Below are 21,665 nucleotides of genomic sequence, written 5' to 3' on the forward strand. Positions count from 1 at the left end.
GCAGCAGAGGAAGCACAATCTGCCACATGCAATGATGGTCCAATTCGACATGACCATCGTAGAGTCTGTTCTCACCTTCTCCACCATGGTATAGTTTGGCTCAGCCACCAAGCATGACACCTGGAGGCTGCAGCGAATTGTCCGATCAGCAGAGAAGATTATTGGCTGCAACCTTCCCTCCATTGATGAACTGTACACTGCAAGGGCCAGGAAGTGAGTGGGTAAGATCATCTCTGACCCCTCTCACCCTGGCCACAAACTCTTTGAATCACTTCACTCTGGAAGGCGACTCTGGATTGTCAAGGCTGCCACAGCCAGACATAAAAACAGTTTTTTATCCACGAGTAGTTGCTCTACTCAACAGCCAAAAATCTGTAACCTCCCTTTGAACTGGGATTTTGTTGGTTCACATGCTTGATCAATGGTGTTTTATCATTAATGTCTTATTATTATTAATGTTTAGTGTTTTCTGAGTCATTCGTAACTGTCACCGTATGGGATGTTGTTACTGGTGGGCGGAGCACACAATACTTGGCCAATAAACTTACTTACCTTCCGGCCAGAAGCTGTCTCTGCAGGCTGACCACCATCAACAGCGCCACCCTTGGTCGAATTGTGTCACTACAGCCTCTAGTTGCAAGCATAACTTCTTCTGATCCTACATTGGACAATTCGAACTTTGGTTTCCAGTCCTACCCTGCCTGATTTGAACTTTCGGCATCTGACCTCCTTGGTGTATGTTTGCTCACTGTAGTTTTTTGTAGTTTTTTCGTGTAATCACCTAACCTAATATTGCTATTAGTTTCTTGTTGTTGTATTTGCTTTGTTGTCAACGTCTTTCTCATGACACGATTCCCTGCTGGTCGACATGACTGGTCTATACCTCGTTCATCCTGCGGCTTTTGCATTGCTTTCCTTGCACCATGCCTCGGGATGGCCCACAGCCGGAGCGTCAACAGCGCCCGCAGGCCCCACCATCCTGACCCACAGCCGGGGTGCCCCCAACCCACAGCAGAAGTCGCTCTTGACCATGCTTGTGCACCTTCCGGTAGAAGATGAGTGCGCTCCATCCCTTTTCGACATCTGCCCTCATGGTCTGCCTGTAAGTTTACGAGTTAGGATGCTGCGTTTTGTTGGCCTGCTTGTTTTCTTGCCTCCGGTTCTGTGGGAGTTCTGTGGCAGCAACTGGTTATTGGGCCACTAGCTACACGAACCCTCAGCAGTCAGTGGTCGGGTCACGCGACAATGGCAGGGAGGAGTTGTCACGGGGTATAGGGGTGTGTCCTGGTAGATATAACGAACCCCGGGACAACCCTCTCTCTCTCTCTCTCTGACTTCGAGCTGACCAGCTCTCTTCTCTCTTCGGGTGCGTGTCCTTCCACCTCAGCAGGAGCTCAGCTCGAGCCCACGAGGCAACAGCCTCGCAGTAGCAACAACAACTTTGTGTTAGAGGACCAACATGTATGTATTTCAAACCTATAATGCCTGAATAAAGTAACCCGTTTATTCACAACATTTGGTGTCTCTGCAATGTTTCTGATTGCTCATGTAATTCATATGCATAAGCAAAGATATGACTGTGCACGTGAAGTGAAGATATTTACCAGATAATATATTTGAAAGGTCCATTACATCCTAAGCCACTGACAGCCAATCCCCAAATGAAGGACCTTTAAGAATGATTTGAATTTATTTCAGGCAATCACAATTTTCCTCATACCTGGATGAATAGTTCCCACATTTCACACCTGGATCCTTATTCCCACCTTCTGTCATTCGTGTCTTCTTATATTTCACCCTGGCAACATGCCAACAATTTTCTCCCTGCCCCTCTAGAACTTTACTGCAGTCTCCCTAATCTTCTCCCCAGCAATTCCCACGCAGACTTGCTCAATCATCTCTCACTTCCTTGCAATCTGCTTTAAACTCCCCGATCTACAGTTCCACCTGCACCCCAATCACTTTCCCTTTGATTGTCCCTCCGGCCACCAACCCAATCCACCAGAACCTCACCCATCCCATGGATGCAGAAAGGGGAGAAAAGACCTCTGTACAATTGCATGGTGTAAGTCCCAGATTTGACTCGTACGTAAATGACTGGTATGTAAGTTCAGTCGCACATAGTACAACACATCCGGTGTTGTGTGCAGAGAGTACCAACTGAACAGACACTGCATCCTCAGCAAAGCAGTAAAAACATTGTAGAATATCTTGGTTGAAATGTTCTGAACTAAGATTTTTCTTCCTGGTTGAGAAACACAAAATGAAGCAATATTTGGTATTCCACTGCATTCATGGATTATAGCTATAATTCCTTGTGAATGCATCCATTTTCTTGGTCTTGGCATGTATTCGATAAGAGTAGTTACAACATAAAATAATATACTATGCAACACGAAAAAAATAAAGAGAGATAATGCCAACATTTATGAATTCAAAAATTCCAATTGCTGTTTTATATTAGGCATCAGATGAAATAAAAATGTCTTGTTAGTTCCTATGTGAAAACAGATAAATTAATTGGATCATTAATAAGGAAGTACATTGCTGGCTTTTGATTTGGGGGATATTCCAATGGGATTTGTCATTTTATTTATAATTTTGTGATGTTTTAAATGACAGAAAAAGGCCTATTAGATAAACTCCTAACACTTCCATGCAATATTTTCTAACATTACCCCGATCTCTCATATACAGATAGTACTGTGCAGAGGGAGATTTCTCTCAGAGGAAGAAAAGAATAAGTGAGTTGCTTCCACATAACTTGTGGCCAGTTGCCAAGCAACAATGACAGAGCCCTCTGAGCCATGTACTTCATTAAACCTTTAGCTCGAGGATAATGCCTGGCACACTGTGGACCAAAACTGAATAATGCATTACTGAAGATTTTTAAAATTACACTGAAATATTACACCAAATTTATTCTGACAGGTCCTGAGAAGTGGTCTATATCTGAATGATTGCTTATTGCATTCTGTAGATGATAATCGGCTTTGACATTGTCTAGTCATCTGATAGAAATTTTCATGGTTTAATTTAGTATTCGTTGGGATAAAGAATTGTAAGCCAATATGAACAGATACTATGTAAAGAAGTAGATAAAAACACACATGATCAATTAATATAGGCTTGTGCATAGTTCTGAATAATTAGGTGTGTGTTAAATCTCAGCTGAATGACTTGGCTTATTTGCTTTTGTGTCACAGCTGATGAATGAATGAGGCAGTTTACATTGCTGACCATATTGCTTTTATTGTCTGAAGATAAGAAATGCAAAATATAACCATATATGAATTAGAAGCAGAATTAAACTATGTTTTCTTCCAAGCTTGCTCTTCCATTTAATAAGATCATGGTTCATCTGATTTCAACCTCAGGTCATTCACCCATGGTAATCTTTCACCTCTCTGCATATTTATCTTCCTCTCCCTTAAAATGTTCAAATACTGCTTCTATCGGGCTTTGAGAAGAATAGTACCATAGATGCACAACATCCAGAGAAAAGAATTGGCTCATCGCTGTCTTAAATAACTGACCCCTTATTTTAAACAGTGACCCCCCCTTCTTCTAAATTCTCCCATCAAGAACCATCCTTTCCACCTTTACCATGCTAAGACCCTACAGGATTTTAAATATTTCACTAAAATCACAGTTGTGAACTTCAACAGATGAATGGCAAGCATTTCCGCATTAGGCAACTTGCTCATTCCACATTAGTTCAGTGCTTCCAAAGCATTTAAATCCTTCTTTAAATAGGAAAACCAATCCTATGCACGGAGGTCCAGATGTGATGCCGTGACTGCGCTGTACGACTGAAATATAACCATGCCATTTGCGTGTACTGACAAACGTTCTCTGACCTGAATAATTTTGCCCATTTCTCATTCCATAAATGCTGCCAGACTAACTGTTGGCCATATTTTCTATTTAGTTTCAGCTATCCAGTGCCTGCAGTTTATTTGATTTTGCTTACTACTTTTCCATCCATTTCCACTTGATTTTCAAAAGTACAGCTGAATCTTCATGCAAACTATACAGTGTTACATTCAGTTTCTTCTCTATTTCAAATCGTCTATCCTAAAGTTGGACAATTTTAAGTTTGTTCCCAGATTATACTCGGTTTGCTAGATCTTTGCTTACTCAGTTTGTGTTCTCTTTATGACCTCTCCACAAGTTATCTCGCTATTCTTCTTTGTGTCATCAAAAATTACCGGTAAGCAATCAAATGTTGGTGCCTTTATCCAATTCACTTTAATATAAATTACAAAAGGTTGATGCCCCAGCACCAATCACTATATCACACCACATTAGACCTTGCCCACCCGATAAAAATATACCTTCATGTCTAACCTGTTTGCTATTAGCCAGTCAATCTTCTATATAACCCAAAACATTGCCTTTTATCATGAGCTTTCTTTTTCTGCACTAACGTTTAATGCAACATCTAACAAATCACCTTCGAGAAAACTACCAGTTATCCTTTGTCAACTGTACACACAACCACTACACAAACTACAATGAATTGGTAAGTATAATTCACTTCACCAAAATCATGTTAACTTCATTTGATTACTTACATTTGTTTATCTATGTGTCCTCGTGTAACATCTTCAGTAATATCTTATAATATTTTCCTTTGGACAGATATTAACATACTTGTCCTATAGTTCCCTACATGTTTCCTTCCTTTTTTTGAATAAATAAGACAATTTGCTATTTTCCAATCTAATGGAACCTTTTCCATATCTGGGGAATTTGGAAGGTGGGAGGGGGAAAGTACATACACTAATCTGCTGGCTACTTGCCTTCAGAACTAAGGTTGAACTCCATCAGGACTCTTGTCAGCCACTGCTGCAACAAATTGCTCAAATCCACTACCCCATTAATTCTAGTTATCCTGAGTTCCTCTATCCAAATTATGTGGTTAATTGTACCATTTACAGTGAGAATTGAATGAAAATATATGTTTAATTCACAGACAAGCTCCTTATTTTCTGTTATTAATTCTACATAATTATGTTCTAATGGAGCAATGTTCACTTTGTTAACTATTTTAGATTCATACTCAAACAGGCCCTTTGGCCAAACTTGCCCACGCCAAACAACATGCCCCAACTACACTAGTCCCACCTGCCCACACTTGGACTACATCCATTTAAACCTATTCTATCCATTTTATTTTATAGTATGAATGGAAACTCTATAATTTGTCTTTGTTGGATAGATCTTTGAATAGCTTCATGTTGTATTCAATCTTTTCTTCCTTATTATTAATTTATTTATGCATTATCTTTTAATAATTCATTCACTCTTCTGATCTGCCACCTATTTAATCACAATTATATCCCTTTTCTTTAGGTGTGATATTCTCTTTGACCTTCTGCTAACCATAGATGGTGGCTTCACCCCTTGGAATTTTCCATCTCGTTGAAATATATTTATTCTGTGCGTTTTTGTTTTTTTAAAGATGCCTTTAAACATCACCCTTTACATCACAATTAACTGATCACTTAACCTGATGTCAGTTCATTTCAGTGAGCTCTGCATTCGGCCTCTGATAGTTGCCCTTAGTTTGCCTTCATGACGAGGTCAATCTTTACAGCCTCCTCCGAGTAGACAAAGAGCTTCTCCCGGAATCACACTGTTCATTCAATCTGTCCAGAGGCACCTTGAACATTATTTCCACTGTATATCAAATCCAAAGAGGGACAAAAGCAAACACAGTACATGGCCTACCTGACCTCACTAAAGTCTTTGTCTTCATCAATCAGGAGGGGATGGAGAAAACCTTCCTCAAATTCAGCAGCCAATCTCAGTAAAGGCTGATGTCAGAAAGATCTGCCTTATTCTCCTGATACTTTTTCTCAATTTTTTATAACTAACAAATGTCCCATGGGATGTGGCTGGTCTTCAGAACTAATAAGAACCTGTTCAACCCATAGTGACTGCTCACTAGAATGTTGCTAATTAAGCTACACTATGACAACAATGCTTAAATTTAGATATAATTAGAGGATGAATTCCAAGCAATTCTTGACATTCACTGAAGCATGGAGGATAGTCTTTCACTGCCTCCACTTCACCACAATACCCTTCAGTGATAAAGATTCATACAAAGGCATTGGAGCACATAGACCACTTCCCAGATCTCTGAAATCAAGTTTGGTGAAGACAGAAATCAATGATGTTCACAGCTTCCTTCAATGCTCTCACACAGTTTTTGATTAACTGAGGGAAAAGCTTTTGGAGATCAAGATCCCTGTCCTGGCTCAAAGCCTGTTGTCGACCTGCAAGTCATAATCCTTGCCCTCAGGAATGCATTTGAGATCTAAAGTGCCTAAAACTGTGGGCAGATATGTCATCTCCACAATATCATCTCCACAAAACCTTCCAAAGTAATTAGGACAAAGAGACCACTGAGCAATGGAAAGATGGAAATAGACCATGAAGATATACAAGGAAATAAGCCATTCAGCCCACCGCTGCACTGACTATCAACCATCCATTTACTTAATTTTCATTAATCCCATGCTTTTTAATCTCCTGACATTCTCATCAATTACTCCCAGATTCTAATTCTCATCTACACACTAAAAGCCACTTGAAGTGGTCAATTAACCTACAGAAACCTGTATGAATGGGATATGGGAGTAAACATGAGCATTTGGAGGAAATCTCCCCAGGCACAGAGACAGACTCCACTCAGACAGCACCAGAAGTCAGCATTGTACCCATGCTTCTGACGCTGCAAGGCTGTTCCACTCTGCTACGCAAACCAACATAAATTGGGAGCATACAAATGCCCTCTCTATAAGCAGCACAATGAGTGCACTACCTCACAATCTACCCACCCACTCATCCCAACAGCTACCTACTGCCTAATCCGTGGACTTGTCTGTGATTCCCATAAAGATCTCATCCATCACCTCAGAATCCATAGAACTAGAGTGAAAGCAAGTCTTTCAATCCCAAGGCAACGCTTAAGAAGATTAACTGATATTATCTTACTGCACAAGCAGAACCAGAAATAAGCCATTTGTTCCCAGTGCTTGCTCTGCCATTCGATGAGATATCCTGCTGCTACTTTACCTCAGCAATCCTTCTTTGCATTAATCTCACATTCATTGATACTGTTAACCTCAAGTAAATGGTGGGTGAAACTCTTTATATATTTTCCTACAATTTGAAAAATATATTTACATAGATACAAATATCAGTTTTCAGCTATTATTTCAAAATTTTCAGCACAGCTAAAATAGTAGGCATGAGAAAGATAACATATCGATGAAAACTCATTCTTCCAAAGTTACTGAAGCAAACAGAAATTGAAATTTGTATGACAAGAGGTTTCTTGATAACATTTTGCAATTAGAAATTAAAAACATTTCAAACAATTTGTTCTTTTGGAGGCTCGCTAAGAAAATTGCAGAGAATTAAAGTAAAAATGTTCAAGTTATTACATGTCCTAAATAAAACACCAACTGAATAGAAAGATTTAAAATAGCTATACAGGGTTCACATTCATATCATCTCCACATGATGCACCGTTTGATTGGAGCTGTCAAAGTCATAGAGTGATACAGTGTGGAAATAGGCCCTTTGCCCCAACATTCCCACACCGTCCAATATGTCCCAACTACACTAGTCCAACCTGCCTGCGTTTGGTCCATATCCCTCCAAACCCGTCCTATACATGTAGTCATGCCAAAACGTGTTTTATTGGTGACATTATTATTTAAGGAAATATAATGTCATGAAAAAATTATTTTCATATGTTCACTTTAATTATTCACTTTCCAACTTCAGTCCTGGTTAAACAGCATCTATGGTGACAAACAATTGATTTGCATTTTGCATTTGCATCAGGATTGATAGTGCAGAGGGAGGAGAGTCAGTGTAGAACGGTGATGAGTCCTGTTAATGTGGGGGAAAGGATGGAGAAGGTGAACATAGGTAGAGAGACCTTGGATTAATGGGTGGAAGTTGGAAATGTACAGCAGGTTATGCGAACACCGAATTTTGCAGTTTCAAGTAACCTCTCTGCCTTAATTATCCCATGGAAAATAAATCCAATTTATCGATTATCTTATAATTCAGGTCTCCATCCATCAATTCAACATCCATGTCAAGCAGCAACTCAAAAAGTTTTTTTTTGCTCATTTAATTTATTTCCAATGGCTGGATATCCTGCTGCACACTTTAACAAAGTGACTACATTTTAAGTACGGTAGACACAAAATGCAGGAGTAACTCAGTGGGACAGGCAACATCTCTGGAGAGAAGGAATGGGTGACATTTCGGGTCGAGAGCCTTCTAAGTACATTTTAAGTACTCTGTTTATCCTGAAACTTGTATTCTATCAAGAAAGTGAAAACACAAAATTATTAATGTTTTCTACATACATATTTTTATATTCTGCATTGGAGTTAAAGAAATATGGCCATGATTATTTTGCATTGTTTGTTTTAAAAAGGAAAATATTTTAAAAATTGCGATTCCTATTTCTTTCTACCTTACACCTTCAAAGATTAGTTTTATTTTAGTTTTGGTTTTAGGGTTACAACATGGAAATATACTCTTCGGCCCACCGTGTCCACTGATAACCCATTCACATTAGTTATCCCGCTAAACACTAGGGGCAATGTACAGCGGCCAATTGACCTGCACATTTTTTTTAATTTATAAGATGACATTGCTTTATAGGTTTATTCCCATTCAACTTAATTATTCTTAAACCAGTTAAAATAGAATTAGAGTTTGAACATGCTCTAATTTCTCCATGCACTGTCAATTTTTTAACATTTTTCTCTAATTATTTGACCAATTCCTGTTAAAAGCATTTTTACATTTTTTTTTCTTTGATTTTTCTCCATGTATCCTGCTGCACAGCAAAGATAATGTGCAGTTTAAAGCAAGTCAACAACTCAAAACACTTTTACAGTTTGTTCATGCTTAAAAGAACTGTTTCTCACTGGAAAGGTTATTTTTGAATGTGCACACAAAGAGAGCTGCAGTGAGAGGAGAAGCTGTTAGAATTTCAATACACTTCTACATAGATTTCTTGAAAAGATTTTCCTAAGGGATGATCTCCCTGTAATATTCATAAAATGGAGATTGGATTTAAGTTGTGCAAGTTTCACAAAGCTCAGTCTCCAGTGAGGAGGGCACTCAGTACAAACCATATCAGCAAAAAATGATTATATATGATTATAACCAAAACAAACAACAAAAAAAACAGTATCATCACATATCTTATTCTTGCAGCTTTATCCTGAAATAAATTGTCTTTAGCAATGGCTCAAAAAGAAGTGCTCAAATCTATCTAGAATTATTTAGAATGCTTTCTAAATTATTCAGAATTTTATTTCTTTTTGGTTTGGCAGTATATGCTGCCACACAGGTTCTTGCTGCTAAATCTACTATTTCAACACTTTGTCAACAATTTTCAAGGTGACTTTATCCAGATGATTGTTTGACAGATTAAGAGTTTTATTTGGACAAGATGTCACCACAAAGAAGAAATAGAAACAAATACGTTGGTAAATGACAACTTGCTTCTTTGTGCAAAAAGTATGTGTTTGTGCCATAGCACTCATAATAAAATCCACATCCCTCATGCATGAATAAAAACCTTTTTGTTGTTTTCTTTCTATTTACTTTAATAAAAACAGAAATAGAAAACACAAGGTAATGTAGACCATTAGATTCTTCAAGCCTCCTCTGTCAAACACTAAAATTCTGGTTAATCATCCATTTGAATGTCATATTTCTGTGCTTTCCCATGTGATACCATGTAATGCTTTTTTTGCATTCCATAGATGATTCCCTTCTTTAGTATTTTCAGCTAATTGGACTCTCCAGCCCTCTGTAGCAGCAATTGACATAGGATGACAACTCACTAAATAAACAAAACAAAAAAATTGCATCTCAGTTCCAAATCTCTTATTCCATCAGCCAAGCCTTTGAGTTCTGGACATTGCAGCCAGGAGAACCAATCTCACTGTTTCCAGTCATTCTGGCCTGCCAGAATCACGTAAGTTCAAAGTAAATCCCTCCCATTCTTCTAAATTTGAGTGGATGCAAACCTTTTTCATCCAATCGCTTCTCATGTAGCAATCCTGCCATCCTAGAAATCTGTTTGGTGAGCCTTTATTGTACTTACTTTATTGCAAATATGTCATTACTCAGGTAAGGAAACTAAAATATTAAAGCTATGTTCTCACCAATATCCTGTATAATAGCAGCAAGACTCATTGTCCCTGTCCTCAATTCCACTAGCTTCGAGGAAACATATCATTTCCTTTCTTAACCACTTGCCTCACCTGCATATTTGCTTTCAGTGACTGGTATACAAGAACACATTGTTTCTCCATCAGCACTTACCAATGTAACATCGTTTAAATATACAACCTTTCCAAATTACTTTCACATCTGTCCACATTATGGTGCAGCTACCATGTTACTCAACATAAGCAAGATGAAGGAGCTAGTTATTGACTTCAGGATGCATGGTTAAGTACATGCCCCAAACAGCATCACAATGGGTGAATTAAACAGTACCCCAACTTATGGAAGTTTGTGGCTACTGTTGACATTTTGAGTGATGTTGGAGCCTGCACTTATCCAAGCAAGTGAACATTATGTTATCACCCCAGACTGTGAAGATGTGAGATGCGTCTTTGTAGGAGGTCATCATTGCCTTGCAGTTTTGCAAGTTATAACAGGCAGAAGATTATGATGAAAGGCTCATTTAAACATAGCAATGAGGAAAACGTTATTGATATTTGTAAGCTTTAGAGAGAGAGAATTTTTTCAATCATTTCAAATGTCACTCCTGCAGGAGTTCCTGACAAAGTAAACCAGATAGAGTCATAAAATGATACAATGTGGAAACAGGCATTTTGGCCCAACTTGCCCACACTCATCCCACCTGCCTGCACTTGGTCCATATCCCTCCAAATTTGTCCCATCCATGTACTGTTTCTTAAACGTTGGGATAGTCCCAGCCGCAACTTGTTTCATACACCCACCACCCTTTGTGTGAGAAAGTTACTCCTCAGTTTCCTATTAAATCTTTCCCCTTCACCTTGAACCTATTTCCTCTGGTCCTCGATTCCCTGACTCTTGGCAAGAGTTTCTGTGCATCTACCCAATCTATTCCTCTCATGATTTGATACACCTCTATAAGATCACCCCTCATCCTCTGCGCTCCAAGGAATAGAGACCCAGCCTAAACATCTCCCTATAGCTTAGACCCTCTAGTCCTGGTAGCATCCTCAAAAATCTTCTCTGGACCCTTTCAAGCTGGACAATATCTTTTCTATAACACGGTGCCGTGAACTGAACACAATACTCTAAATGCAGTCTGCCAACATCTTCTACAACTGCAACATAACCTCCCAACTTCTATGCTCAAGAGATTCTAGGGATATTATCATTAGCAATATCAATGTAGCCTTCATTTTAACACCCTTGCCTTCGAACATAGAACATAGAACTGGAGAAATCAAGAATGAGCCCTTCAGCCCACACTCAGTGTCGAACATGATGCCAAACGGGAACATAGAAACATAGAAAATAGGTGCAGCAGTAGGCCATTCGGCCCTTCCTGCATATAATAATCTTCCTGCATCTAGCCTGTCCAACCCCTTAAGAATTTTGTAAGTTTCTATAAGATACCCCCTCAATCTTCTAAATTCTAGCGAGTACAAGCCGAGTCTATCCCGTCTTTCTTCATATGAAAGTCCTGACATCCCAGGAATCAGTCTGGTGAACCTTCTTTGTACTCCCTCTATGGCAAGAATGCCTTGCCTCAGATTAGGGGCAAGAATGTCTTTCCTCAGATTAGGAGGGAACATGGGGAATTGATCTCATCTTCCTGTACATGTTCCATATCCCTCTATTCCCTATAATTCCATGTTTCTATCCAAAAGCCTCTTAAATGCCACTTTCGTATCTGCCTCCACCACCTGGCAAGGCATTCCAAGACCCCCACCACTCTCTGTGTAAAAAAAACTTGCCCCGCACATCTCCATTAAACATTTCCCCATACCTTATAGCTATGCCCTTTAGTGTTGGACATAAAGGGTTTTCTTTAGAATGTTCAGTTTCTATTTCAGTACATTTGTCAAGTTCTTTCAATTGACGATTGCCTTCAGGTTACAAATATTCACCCCACAACTAAGTTCAATAAAATTAGGCTTGTAAACTAACCCGTATCGAGGATCCAAAGCTATGGCTCGTGGATACACCATGTCACCAGCAATTAAGGTTGTTCTCAAGGTGCCATCAAGTTTTGCTACTTCAATCTGTTCCATTTTGCTGTCGATCCAGTAAATGTTTCCTGCAATCCAGTCCACAGCTAATCCTTCAGGCGTGTCGAGCCCATGCTCCACAATAATTTCCACACTGCTTACAGCTGGAAAAATAATTATTTTACATAAACATCAAAGTTCGCTAAATGCAGTCACTTTTCCACCCATATTTAGTGATAACTGATACAATCATTTGATTTGTCTTAATCTGGTGTAACAAGAAACTGAATCAAAAAACATTATACAGTTTTACATAGTAATGATGTTGCGATGCTCTGTATGTCCGTTGGATTCAAAATCATTAATTTTCAAATGTTGGCCCTTTGGCAATGTATTATTTGCGAAACCCACAATGAGTTGAAAAATAAGCAGTTTTCACTTGTTTTGGCTGATAAAGCAGACCAATTCTTCAAAACATGGTCTCCTTTCACTAAATTTCTTTAACAACAGAATGGTTGAACACAAATTTAAAACCGATGCTAGGGATGGGCGAGGGGGGGGGTGTTGCATTTCTCTTTCTTTTGCATTTTTCTTCTTTTTCTTCATTCTTTCCTTTTTTTTTTAAATTTATGTATTAATTTATAAAATGTTAAAAATGAAGCTGTACGAAAATTGTATAACTTTCACGCCGATTGTTTTATTCTTGTACAATTGCTTCTAATAAAATTAATTTAATAAAACAAGAAAAATAAACAATTTTCTAAACGTCTTTTGTTTCAGTTTTACCCTTAGAAAATATGAAGCAACAATACATGCAGCTGTTCTCTCTGCATGGAATACTGATAAAACAAAGACAAATACAACTCCTAAAAACACAAAGTGCTTGAGTAACTCATCGATAGGTGATGTTTTGGATGCAGACCCTTCTTAACATTGTTCTCAACTTGAAATGTCACCTATCCATGGTGTCCAAAGATGCTACCTGACTCATTGATTTACTCCAGCACATTATGTCCTTGTGTAAGCCAGCCCAGTAGTCTACAAGAAAAAACAATGGAAATTCTGGCATTTATTCAGAGGCAGGGGAATATAAAATTAGATAGCTATTCACCGAGTGCATATTCTTTTCCCAAATAATAATCATCACAATTTAATCATTAGGCAGATGCTTGGATTATTTGCACCCATCTAAATATCATTAAGCTGCTAAGTGAATCTGTAGAATAAAGAAGGAAGGTACAATCCTGGTACAAAGGTACAAAGTCTGACGAGAACTAGAGAAAAAAAAGCAAGTCCTGTGAAGAGTGTAAAGTTCTTCGTAAGGTTCTTCCAGCATAACACATTTGAACACGTTGATTAAGCAGTGGTCAGCATGGAGTATCCTGCAGGCACTCGATGGTTCCTGTGGTATGGTTCCCTGTAGCTTGCCTGGCAAAAAGCCTCATCACCAGAACTCACCAACAAGGACCTAGATCTTGCTTGGCTAGCAGTGAGGAGGGCCCTCCAAGTCAGATCCTTCTTGCACCATTAGAATCTTGCTATTAGTGCACGCAGCCCTTGGGATGACTGCTACAGAGAGGACACAGTTGCCCACCTCTCTGCAGAGTGTGGATTTGGAAAAGTGACTGGAGAATGATGCAAGAGTTCTTGTCACATGTTATCCTGAAACAGCAGACTCTCTGATTTACAGAGTGTTCCCCGGGACACAATCGAAGACAGACATGAAGTGCTGCTGGAAGGTCATCAACTCGGAGAAAGACACTCTTTGGTCTGCCCGAAACTTGTTGATCTCCCAGCTGAGCAAGATGTATGTCAGGGAATGTTGCGGAGTTGCCCATTCTAGACTACAGGAGTGTGTGCTGAGGGATGAGCTGAAGCTTGGTGCAGTCAACGCCACAGCTCTATGAGATAGGAAGAAAGTTTAGGGTCTTTCTGCTTCTGCTCATTGGGAACAGGGTCTCGAGATACCCCTCAAACATGGCAAGGAATATCACCCCAGGGAATCCCATGAGTGGCAGGGGTGCCTGGTACAATGATATTTCTGTGAACACTACCAAATACAACACTAATGAATGTTATGTATAACCACTAAGAATGTCAGAAGAGGTTTTGCACAGTTTTTATTCTGAAGTTTATTTTTAGGGGGGAAAACATTGTGAAATAAATTGTTTAAAAAAATAATTCATGAATTTAGTTGTGGTGTGAAAACCTAGCCATCTTCATAGATTGCATCTTCAAAACTCTAAATTCAGAATCTTCAAAATCTTCAAAACGCAGAACAACAGAACTTCAAAGCTGCCTTGTAGAGTTCTGATTACTCACAACAAGGCCTACAAACTCGTGGTTGATCTTACAAAATAGCCTGTCCTCAGTTGCAACCTTATTTGTGAATATTACAGAAATGGTAGGACAAAAAGTGGGAGTAAAATCTATGGGCTGACATTTTGATTTGAGTGAAGCAAAAACTCACTCTGTGTGCTTTGTCACCCCTGAGAAACATAAGAATCAGTGTAATCTGAACAGAATGTCCATGCTCCATCATGATCAAATATTATTTCAGACAGCACAGTTGAACAATGTTGCTCATATTTGCACTGGCATCCTATTTTAAACACAGGACTTGGTGAAACCTATCAAAAGGCTGTCTAAGCCATCAAATGCTTTTTTTTGAATATGACCATTATAGTGCTCTCCCATCTTCCAGTTATTGGATTAATTTATTATTTTCCTTTGTGACCATCCATAGTAATTTATCTCTTGAGCATCTTGCGGTAAGAGAGCAAAATTTAAACTAATGGCCTTTCCTTCTTTCATTACCCTAGCCTTTGACCGGAGTTCTCTAATTTATTAATTTTACAACTTTGTAAACAATTGCACACAGATCTCTGATCACCCCCAAGGAACCAAACTCTATTTCCCTTTGTAAGTAAATGAAACAAAAGTCAATTGAAATGGACTGATCCTACTTTATCAGCTCTAAGGATTTGGGAAGGGTTTTTATATGTAAACTTGATAATAATGCCATATTTCAATTTTGGACTCGGTGGAAATAAATAGTAAGATTAAACGAGAACTTACCAGTTTGAAGTTTGATCTTTATTTTATGAGGAGTTACGATGAGGGATTACGTGAAGACCCCGCCAGCACGCATGCGCGACATTCTTCAAAGTAGCGGTGTGAAATCACAGACAACAGTAGATGAAATAAACATAGTAAGATAAGAAGAACTAGAATACCAGTTGACCTTTATGATAGAGGGCGGGAACGGTGGGCACGTAATCCCTCATCGTAACTCCTCATAAAATAAAGATCAAACTTCAAACTGGTAAGTTCTCGTTTAATCTTACTATTTTACTTTGGAGTCACGTGTGACTAAGTGAAGATTTTAAAGATCTGTGATTTCATGACGTGGAATGAGTCCATGCTTCACTCACTGCCTTAGTTGACCAAGGGAGGAAGTATGTTATCGTATTCAGACATGAATAATGACAATAGTAACCTCCCTCACCCGGGAGGAACTATGAACAGAACTTAACATAGAGTTCGTAAATCTGGCAATGGGTTAGTATTAAATGTGTGGAAAATTGCTAGATTGACCATCCTGCAACCGCTAGGATGTGGTCCTGCTACTTCCATAACCCTGCTGCTGAGGTTGTTACAGCCTTGGTGGAGTGATTTGAAATGTCAGTATTACTCCTGTATAAGTCAGACCCATAACCACCTGAAGATGGTCTGAAGTGATACCTTCTTTTGACGCTAGATGTAACTAACAATATTGCTAGTTCAGAGTCTCTAGGCTCTAGTGATCTAACATTCTGGTGTAGATGTGTGACCATACACAATCGAAGGTTCATGGGATATGTGAACATCTAGTTTGAGATCTGGTGCCCCTGGTCTATACTGCTTGACTAAGTCATAACATAAGTGTTATTTAGCCTGCAGATATAATCCATCCTATCCAGTCATGCACGTTTATGAGTAACCACTTATATGTGAGTTGGACCCGTAGTGCTGCAGTCCTTCAGCAAGGCTACAACGAGCATAACCACTTATAAGTTGAGATTTCCTTCATTAGCCCAAGGACAGAGTGGATGTAGCTCTCACCCAGTATGATGAAGCACTTAGGTATTCATGGCACTTTAGGCATTGATTTGTCAAGCCCCAGCCCGCAGAAAGAGTCAGTCATCCAGCCTCTGTATTAGTAAAACAAAACCTCCCATCTACTTATGAGGATTATATTTTTTCATGCGATCTGAGGACGTTCATGGTTGGTTTAACAACCCCAGCCGCGAAACGGTCTTCTCAGTCTCTGTAAGTCTAGACCAATACTTGTGTCTAGAATAACCATACATGGTTCTATCATTCCCCACATCAATGGGAACCATGGCTGACTAAGCCCGGCAGGCACTATAAAAATGCCTGAGACGCGAACTTGCTGAATTTTGCAAACCCGTCTGATGAGGCAGAAATGGAGGAAGACATAAAAGAACATTCCTCCTTAGTGTAGCTAGAATGTAACCAACACTACCGATATGCCACATATTTTTCACTTGTGATTGAGCCTGGATGCAAGCTTCTTGGTCCTTAATGTTCACAATGTATTTTAATACTTTGTGATCTAACACCCATATTGTGTACCGTAATGAGGTTTGGGTAAACTATCACTGGAAATTTTGACTTGTTTGCACCCATGTAAACAGACATTTGCCACCACCGAAGTGCATCAACTTGGACTAGAGCATGCAGATTAGGCATATTCGCATAAACCTTTAATCCACAGAATGCACCCAGTGTCTATAGATAGTTGATACCATGTAACTGAGGAATTGGTAACTCTCCCATCCACATCTGTAACTAGATGGCATGAGCAATTTCTCATCCTGAACAATAGCATCAGTTTGTAATTTAACTGAAGATTTACTGATTTAGTGGAATAGCATAGAGCTGGTAAAAATGACCACATGGTACTTGAGTGCTTACTTCTTTTGCATGCTGTATAGTTCCGATTGTGCAAAAGCCTAAATAGCACAGCTGTAAGCCAATTATACTTGATGAACAGAAGGTTGCTTGATCAGTTTTGTTACAGGCTTCAATTAATTCCAATCCCTTACCTCAGGGCGGAGTCCCAGACGATTAAATAGAGTTAAAGGTAATCCCAATCATCAATAAATTCAGTTGGTATCAACTTAAATTTATCTGGACAGATGAGAACCCAATTTCTCAAATGGGTTTTGTGCCTGATACAGCTAACTTAGCAAAATACAGCGTTTAATCTCATCCAGATAGTTCTTAACAATATTTTTTAACTCTTGAGCAGCCGAAGCACTCATTTAGTAAATAACCTGGGAACTGAAGTTAGCTTATTTTGCAACGTTTTAACTGTATCATTGCCCCATCCAGTTAAATTTCAGATATTTCCGGTGCCCTGTGTATGAAGCTGACCCCATTGGGAATTAATAGTCACGAAGTTTCAATGTCTATACTGCACATGCGAGTTGGGCTTGTTGATAATAAACGGCCTCATTTGTCATAATAGCGAGCCTGCCTAAAGAGGCAACTCCAGCCAAATTCCTAGACTGTCTCGCTTGTACTGTGCAGTATGAACTATCTCATCCAACCTTCTTGTAAATGGTCCACAACCCCACGTTTCGGAAAGAACTAGACCCACCTACTGTCATGGCTACCGGTGGTTTTATGGTCAGCCCAAAAGGCCCCCGATGCGGGTTCGATTTCCATCCTTGATTGGAGCGTAGGGCTGCTGGTGTATGTGGACCCATGTCTTTCCAGATGCATGGTAACTCCCAGCCGGCACCTGTTCCTTGGACATGCTTCCGAGTTCAGAGTCACTGACTCCTCGCACTCACCTTCGCAGAAGGGAGTTTTGTAGGCAGCCCTGAAAAGGGTGCTGCCACAGGCTCTCGAGGAGACCTGCGCTGATATGGCCCTCCTTGACCAATTAGGATGGGTAAAACATCCGAGGACGAACCCATGTCGGAGGGGATCCTCCTGGCCTGACTTCAGTCTAGGCCTTTCAGTCTCCTGTTTTAGCTCTTACCCTGCTCGGGCAGCCAGAGTCTGAATTCGCCGCCGGCTACCCACTCTTCTGCCGTCCTAGCCGTGTCTTCCACATGGTCCCCGTAGCTGGGGTGGTGTTCTACCTGCCCCCACGGTCCCTGTGGCTGAGGTTTGGATCTAACCGCAGCTTTTGCACGGTCCCCGTAGCTGAAGTTTCCCCCAAGCATGGCTCTGCCCGTGGTCTTCCACACGGTCCCCGTAGCTGAGGTTTCCCCCAAGCACGGTTCTACCCGTGTTCTTGGCAAGGTCCCTGTAGCTTGGTTATCCGCAGTCTTCCCACGGTCCCTGAAGCTGGGTTACCCGTGGTTTTCCCGTGGTCTCTGGTCGGATTATCCATGGTTTCCCGTGGTCTCTGAGGTCGGGTTACCTGTGGTTTTCCCGTGGCCTCCAAAGTCGGGTACCCGAGGTCTTCCCGCGGTCTCGGAGAACGGGTTACCCGCGGTCTTCCCGCGGTCCCGGAAGGCAGGTTACCTGCAGTCTTCTGAGGTTCTGTGGTCCCCGCAGCCAGGCTTCTTCCTGCGGTCGGCATTCCCCATGGCCCTTGTAGTTGGGACCTAAAATGCTGGCGAAACTCAGCGGGTGCCGCAGCATCTATGGAACCTTGTAGCAGGGATCCTTGTGGTGTTGGGAGCCGGGATTTCCCCCTTTGAATGCTCCCTCGGTTTTGGGCTTCCCCCGAGCCGGCGTGGCTTAGTAAACGGAGTTTCCCTCGCGGTCCCTGATAAAGGGCTTCCCCGCGATTCTGCGGTCGGCTTCGGATATCCCCGCAATTCGCAGCCGGGATCCCCCCCCCCCCCCCCCCCCCCGGCGGTCCCTGTAGAAGAGAGCCGGGTGGCGCTGGGGTTCCAACCTCGGACCTCCAACAGGAGCTCTATACGCTTCCTGCAGTAAAAAAGAGGCCTGATAAAGTTAAAAAACTTACCTTCAGGTCCGAGCTGTTGGAAGCAGAGCTCCAACAACCTGTCGTTTACGCAATGCGAGAGACGATAAATCACGCAATGCGAGAGACGATAAAAAACGCATGTATGCTGACGGGGTCTTCACGTAGTCACTCACGTGACTCCCAAGTAAAATATCTGAATTGCTTCCTAAATCTTAAACTGATAAACGTATTTGTTTGGGCAGCATACAACCCAGCCGTATGAATATTGATTTCTCAAATTTCAAGTAATACTTCCCTTCCCTCTCTCTATATCCCTCCCCCATCCAAGGTATCCTGCTTGTTTCACTGTTCGTATTCCTTTGTTATCACCTCCTCCACACTCAACAATAGACCGTTATGAGCTCTTTGGCAATTGGTTCCGGCTCTGAACTGTTCTACATATTTTCATATCTCGTTTCCCTCTCCCCTCACTCTCAGTCTGAAGATGGGTCTCGGCCTGAAACATCACCTATTCCCTTTCTCCAGAGATGTTGCCTGACCCATTGAGTTACTCCAGCATTTTGTGCCTATCTTAAGCGTACTATTTCACCAACGTCAGAAATCATTGGAATACATTTTAGCTTATTTAGTGTTTTGTTAACACATTGTGCCCAAAGGAAATAGTTTATATCTTCAATTGTATGTGTTTATAGGGAGAATTAAGATAATTAATTAAAAAAAAGCAGCTTGATTAAAATTTATACCTCCAATTTCTGAAAGTTTTCCTTTGTAAATTTTATCTTCCACAACATCGGTCCAATACAGGGAACTCTGATTGAAATGGAAATCAATTGCTATTGTGTTTCTCAAGCCAGGGACTAGTAAGTTATAATCTTGCTTGCGAAGGTCCAATCTTCGAATCTCATGTCGGATGGAAAAAATTATGTAAGGCTCGAAAGGATCTGTTAAAGAAAGCACACACTTAAGTTTATTATATAAATTAAAATAAATGTTAATAGATCAATGCATAAAGTTGTGATGACCTACCTAAACTAATGCAACTGTAACCATCAGGGGCCAGCATCCATCCCTCGTAACATGAGCACTTAATTGTCTTTTTGTGTTGCTCACACACTTGGCTGCACTTGAGATGTTTTTTGCAATAATCAAGGACAATGCAGGCTTTCTTGTCTGAGCTCAGATCCATTCCTGTAGGGCAAGAGCACACGATGCCTTCTCCAGTTACATAAATACAGTGGTGACTGCATCCTCCATTATTCAGAGCGCATTCATCTGTGAACAAACGCATTGAGTTGACTTAGCACAAGAAACCACTTGGAATTTCATCAAATACTTTTTATAGTTGACATTACTTTCTACAATAAAACAAAAAGATCACAAAATTAAAGGTAGCCGGAACATTAGAGTTATAAGTCTGATTGTCTTTGTACTGCAACTTGGTCATAAATGAATTACATGTACTCCCAAATTTTGTTGGAAAGGTCCAAGAAATGTCACTACCAGGCGAAAAAAAGAAAATAGGAATTGTCGACATTCTTGGCGATCTTGGTTAAAATGAACTGTATTTTACCTACAGATGGTCACATGAGAAAAAGCACTTCCTTTTGGAAGCTGTTTAGTAAAACGCTCTTTTTTATGGCAATGTAGTAGAAAAATCTGAGAAACTACAAGAGGCGATAGCAGAACCAGGGGATACAGTGCAGAAGGAGACATTGTAATGCAGCAGACGTATGCAGGTTCTTTGGCCAAGATACCAGGTAAACCCACAATCTGGTATTCTCCCCTCAGTTATACTTTTTTTTCATTTAAGTTTTCATCCCACTTATTTTTCAAAAATATTGTATAATTTGTCCCCATTACACATTTCGCTGGTTCAGTCAAAATCATGTAAATTGCTGGATTTTCTTCCATATAGACAGTATTTCTTAAGAGGTTCAGTGATTGACAAGATAAAAGATTTTAGAACAAAACTAGGGCAAATAAAATATTTGAATTTAAAGATGTAGCTTTAAAATACAATCTCATTATTAAATAATTCTTCTTATTTTCTTCTTACTTACATTTGTTGATAATTACATGACAAAAAAGTGCAGTTCAAAAAATCAACTTGTTGAACCAGCATTTCTATTCACTTCATATGTGCATCTCTACCACCATCAGCAGCGAACTCATTATCCTATAAAAGCACATTCTTCTCCCATCTGCTCTACAGTGTCACTGACGCTTAGGTGTCAATTGTTGTTCTGTTGGTAGCACTCTTCCCTCTTCATCAAAGCCAGGGAAGGCATCATCACCAGCTTTCTCCCATTTATGTACCACTACGGTGCCACAGTGGCACAGCGGTAGTGTTGCTGCCTCACAGCACCAGGGACCCAAGTTCGATCCTGATTACGGGTTCTGTCTGTATGCAGTTTGTATGTTCTCCCTGTAACCGTGTGGGTTTTCACCCAGTG

The 21,665-nt window shown here is 40.3% G+C and overlaps 1 protein-coding gene across 1 annotated transcript in view; it reads right to left on the bottom strand.

Moving 5' to 3' along the window:
- LOC129699151 (low-density lipoprotein receptor-related protein 1-like) overlaps nucleotides 1-21,665 on the bottom strand; it is an 877,455-nt gene that overhangs the window by 559,631 nt on the left and 296,159 nt on the right. The window contains exons 17-19 of the mRNA XM_055638819.1: nucleotides 20,239-20,484; nucleotides 19,956-20,153; nucleotides 12,214-12,418 (exon numbers count right to left, since the gene is read on the bottom strand). Coding sequence (XP_055494794.1) covers nucleotides 12,214-12,418; nucleotides 19,956-20,153; nucleotides 20,239-20,484 — 649 coding nt within the window. The remainder of the gene's footprint in view (nucleotides 1-12,213; nucleotides 12,419-19,955; nucleotides 20,154-20,238; nucleotides 20,485-21,665) is intronic.

Source organism: Leucoraja erinacea, chromosome 7 (genome assembly GCF_028641065.1).
Source record: "Leucoraja erinacea ecotype New England chromosome 7, Leri_hhj_1, whole genome shotgun sequence".
NCBI classification, from domain to species: Eukaryota; Metazoa; Chordata; class Chondrichthyes; order Rajiformes; family Rajidae; genus Leucoraja; species Leucoraja erinaceus.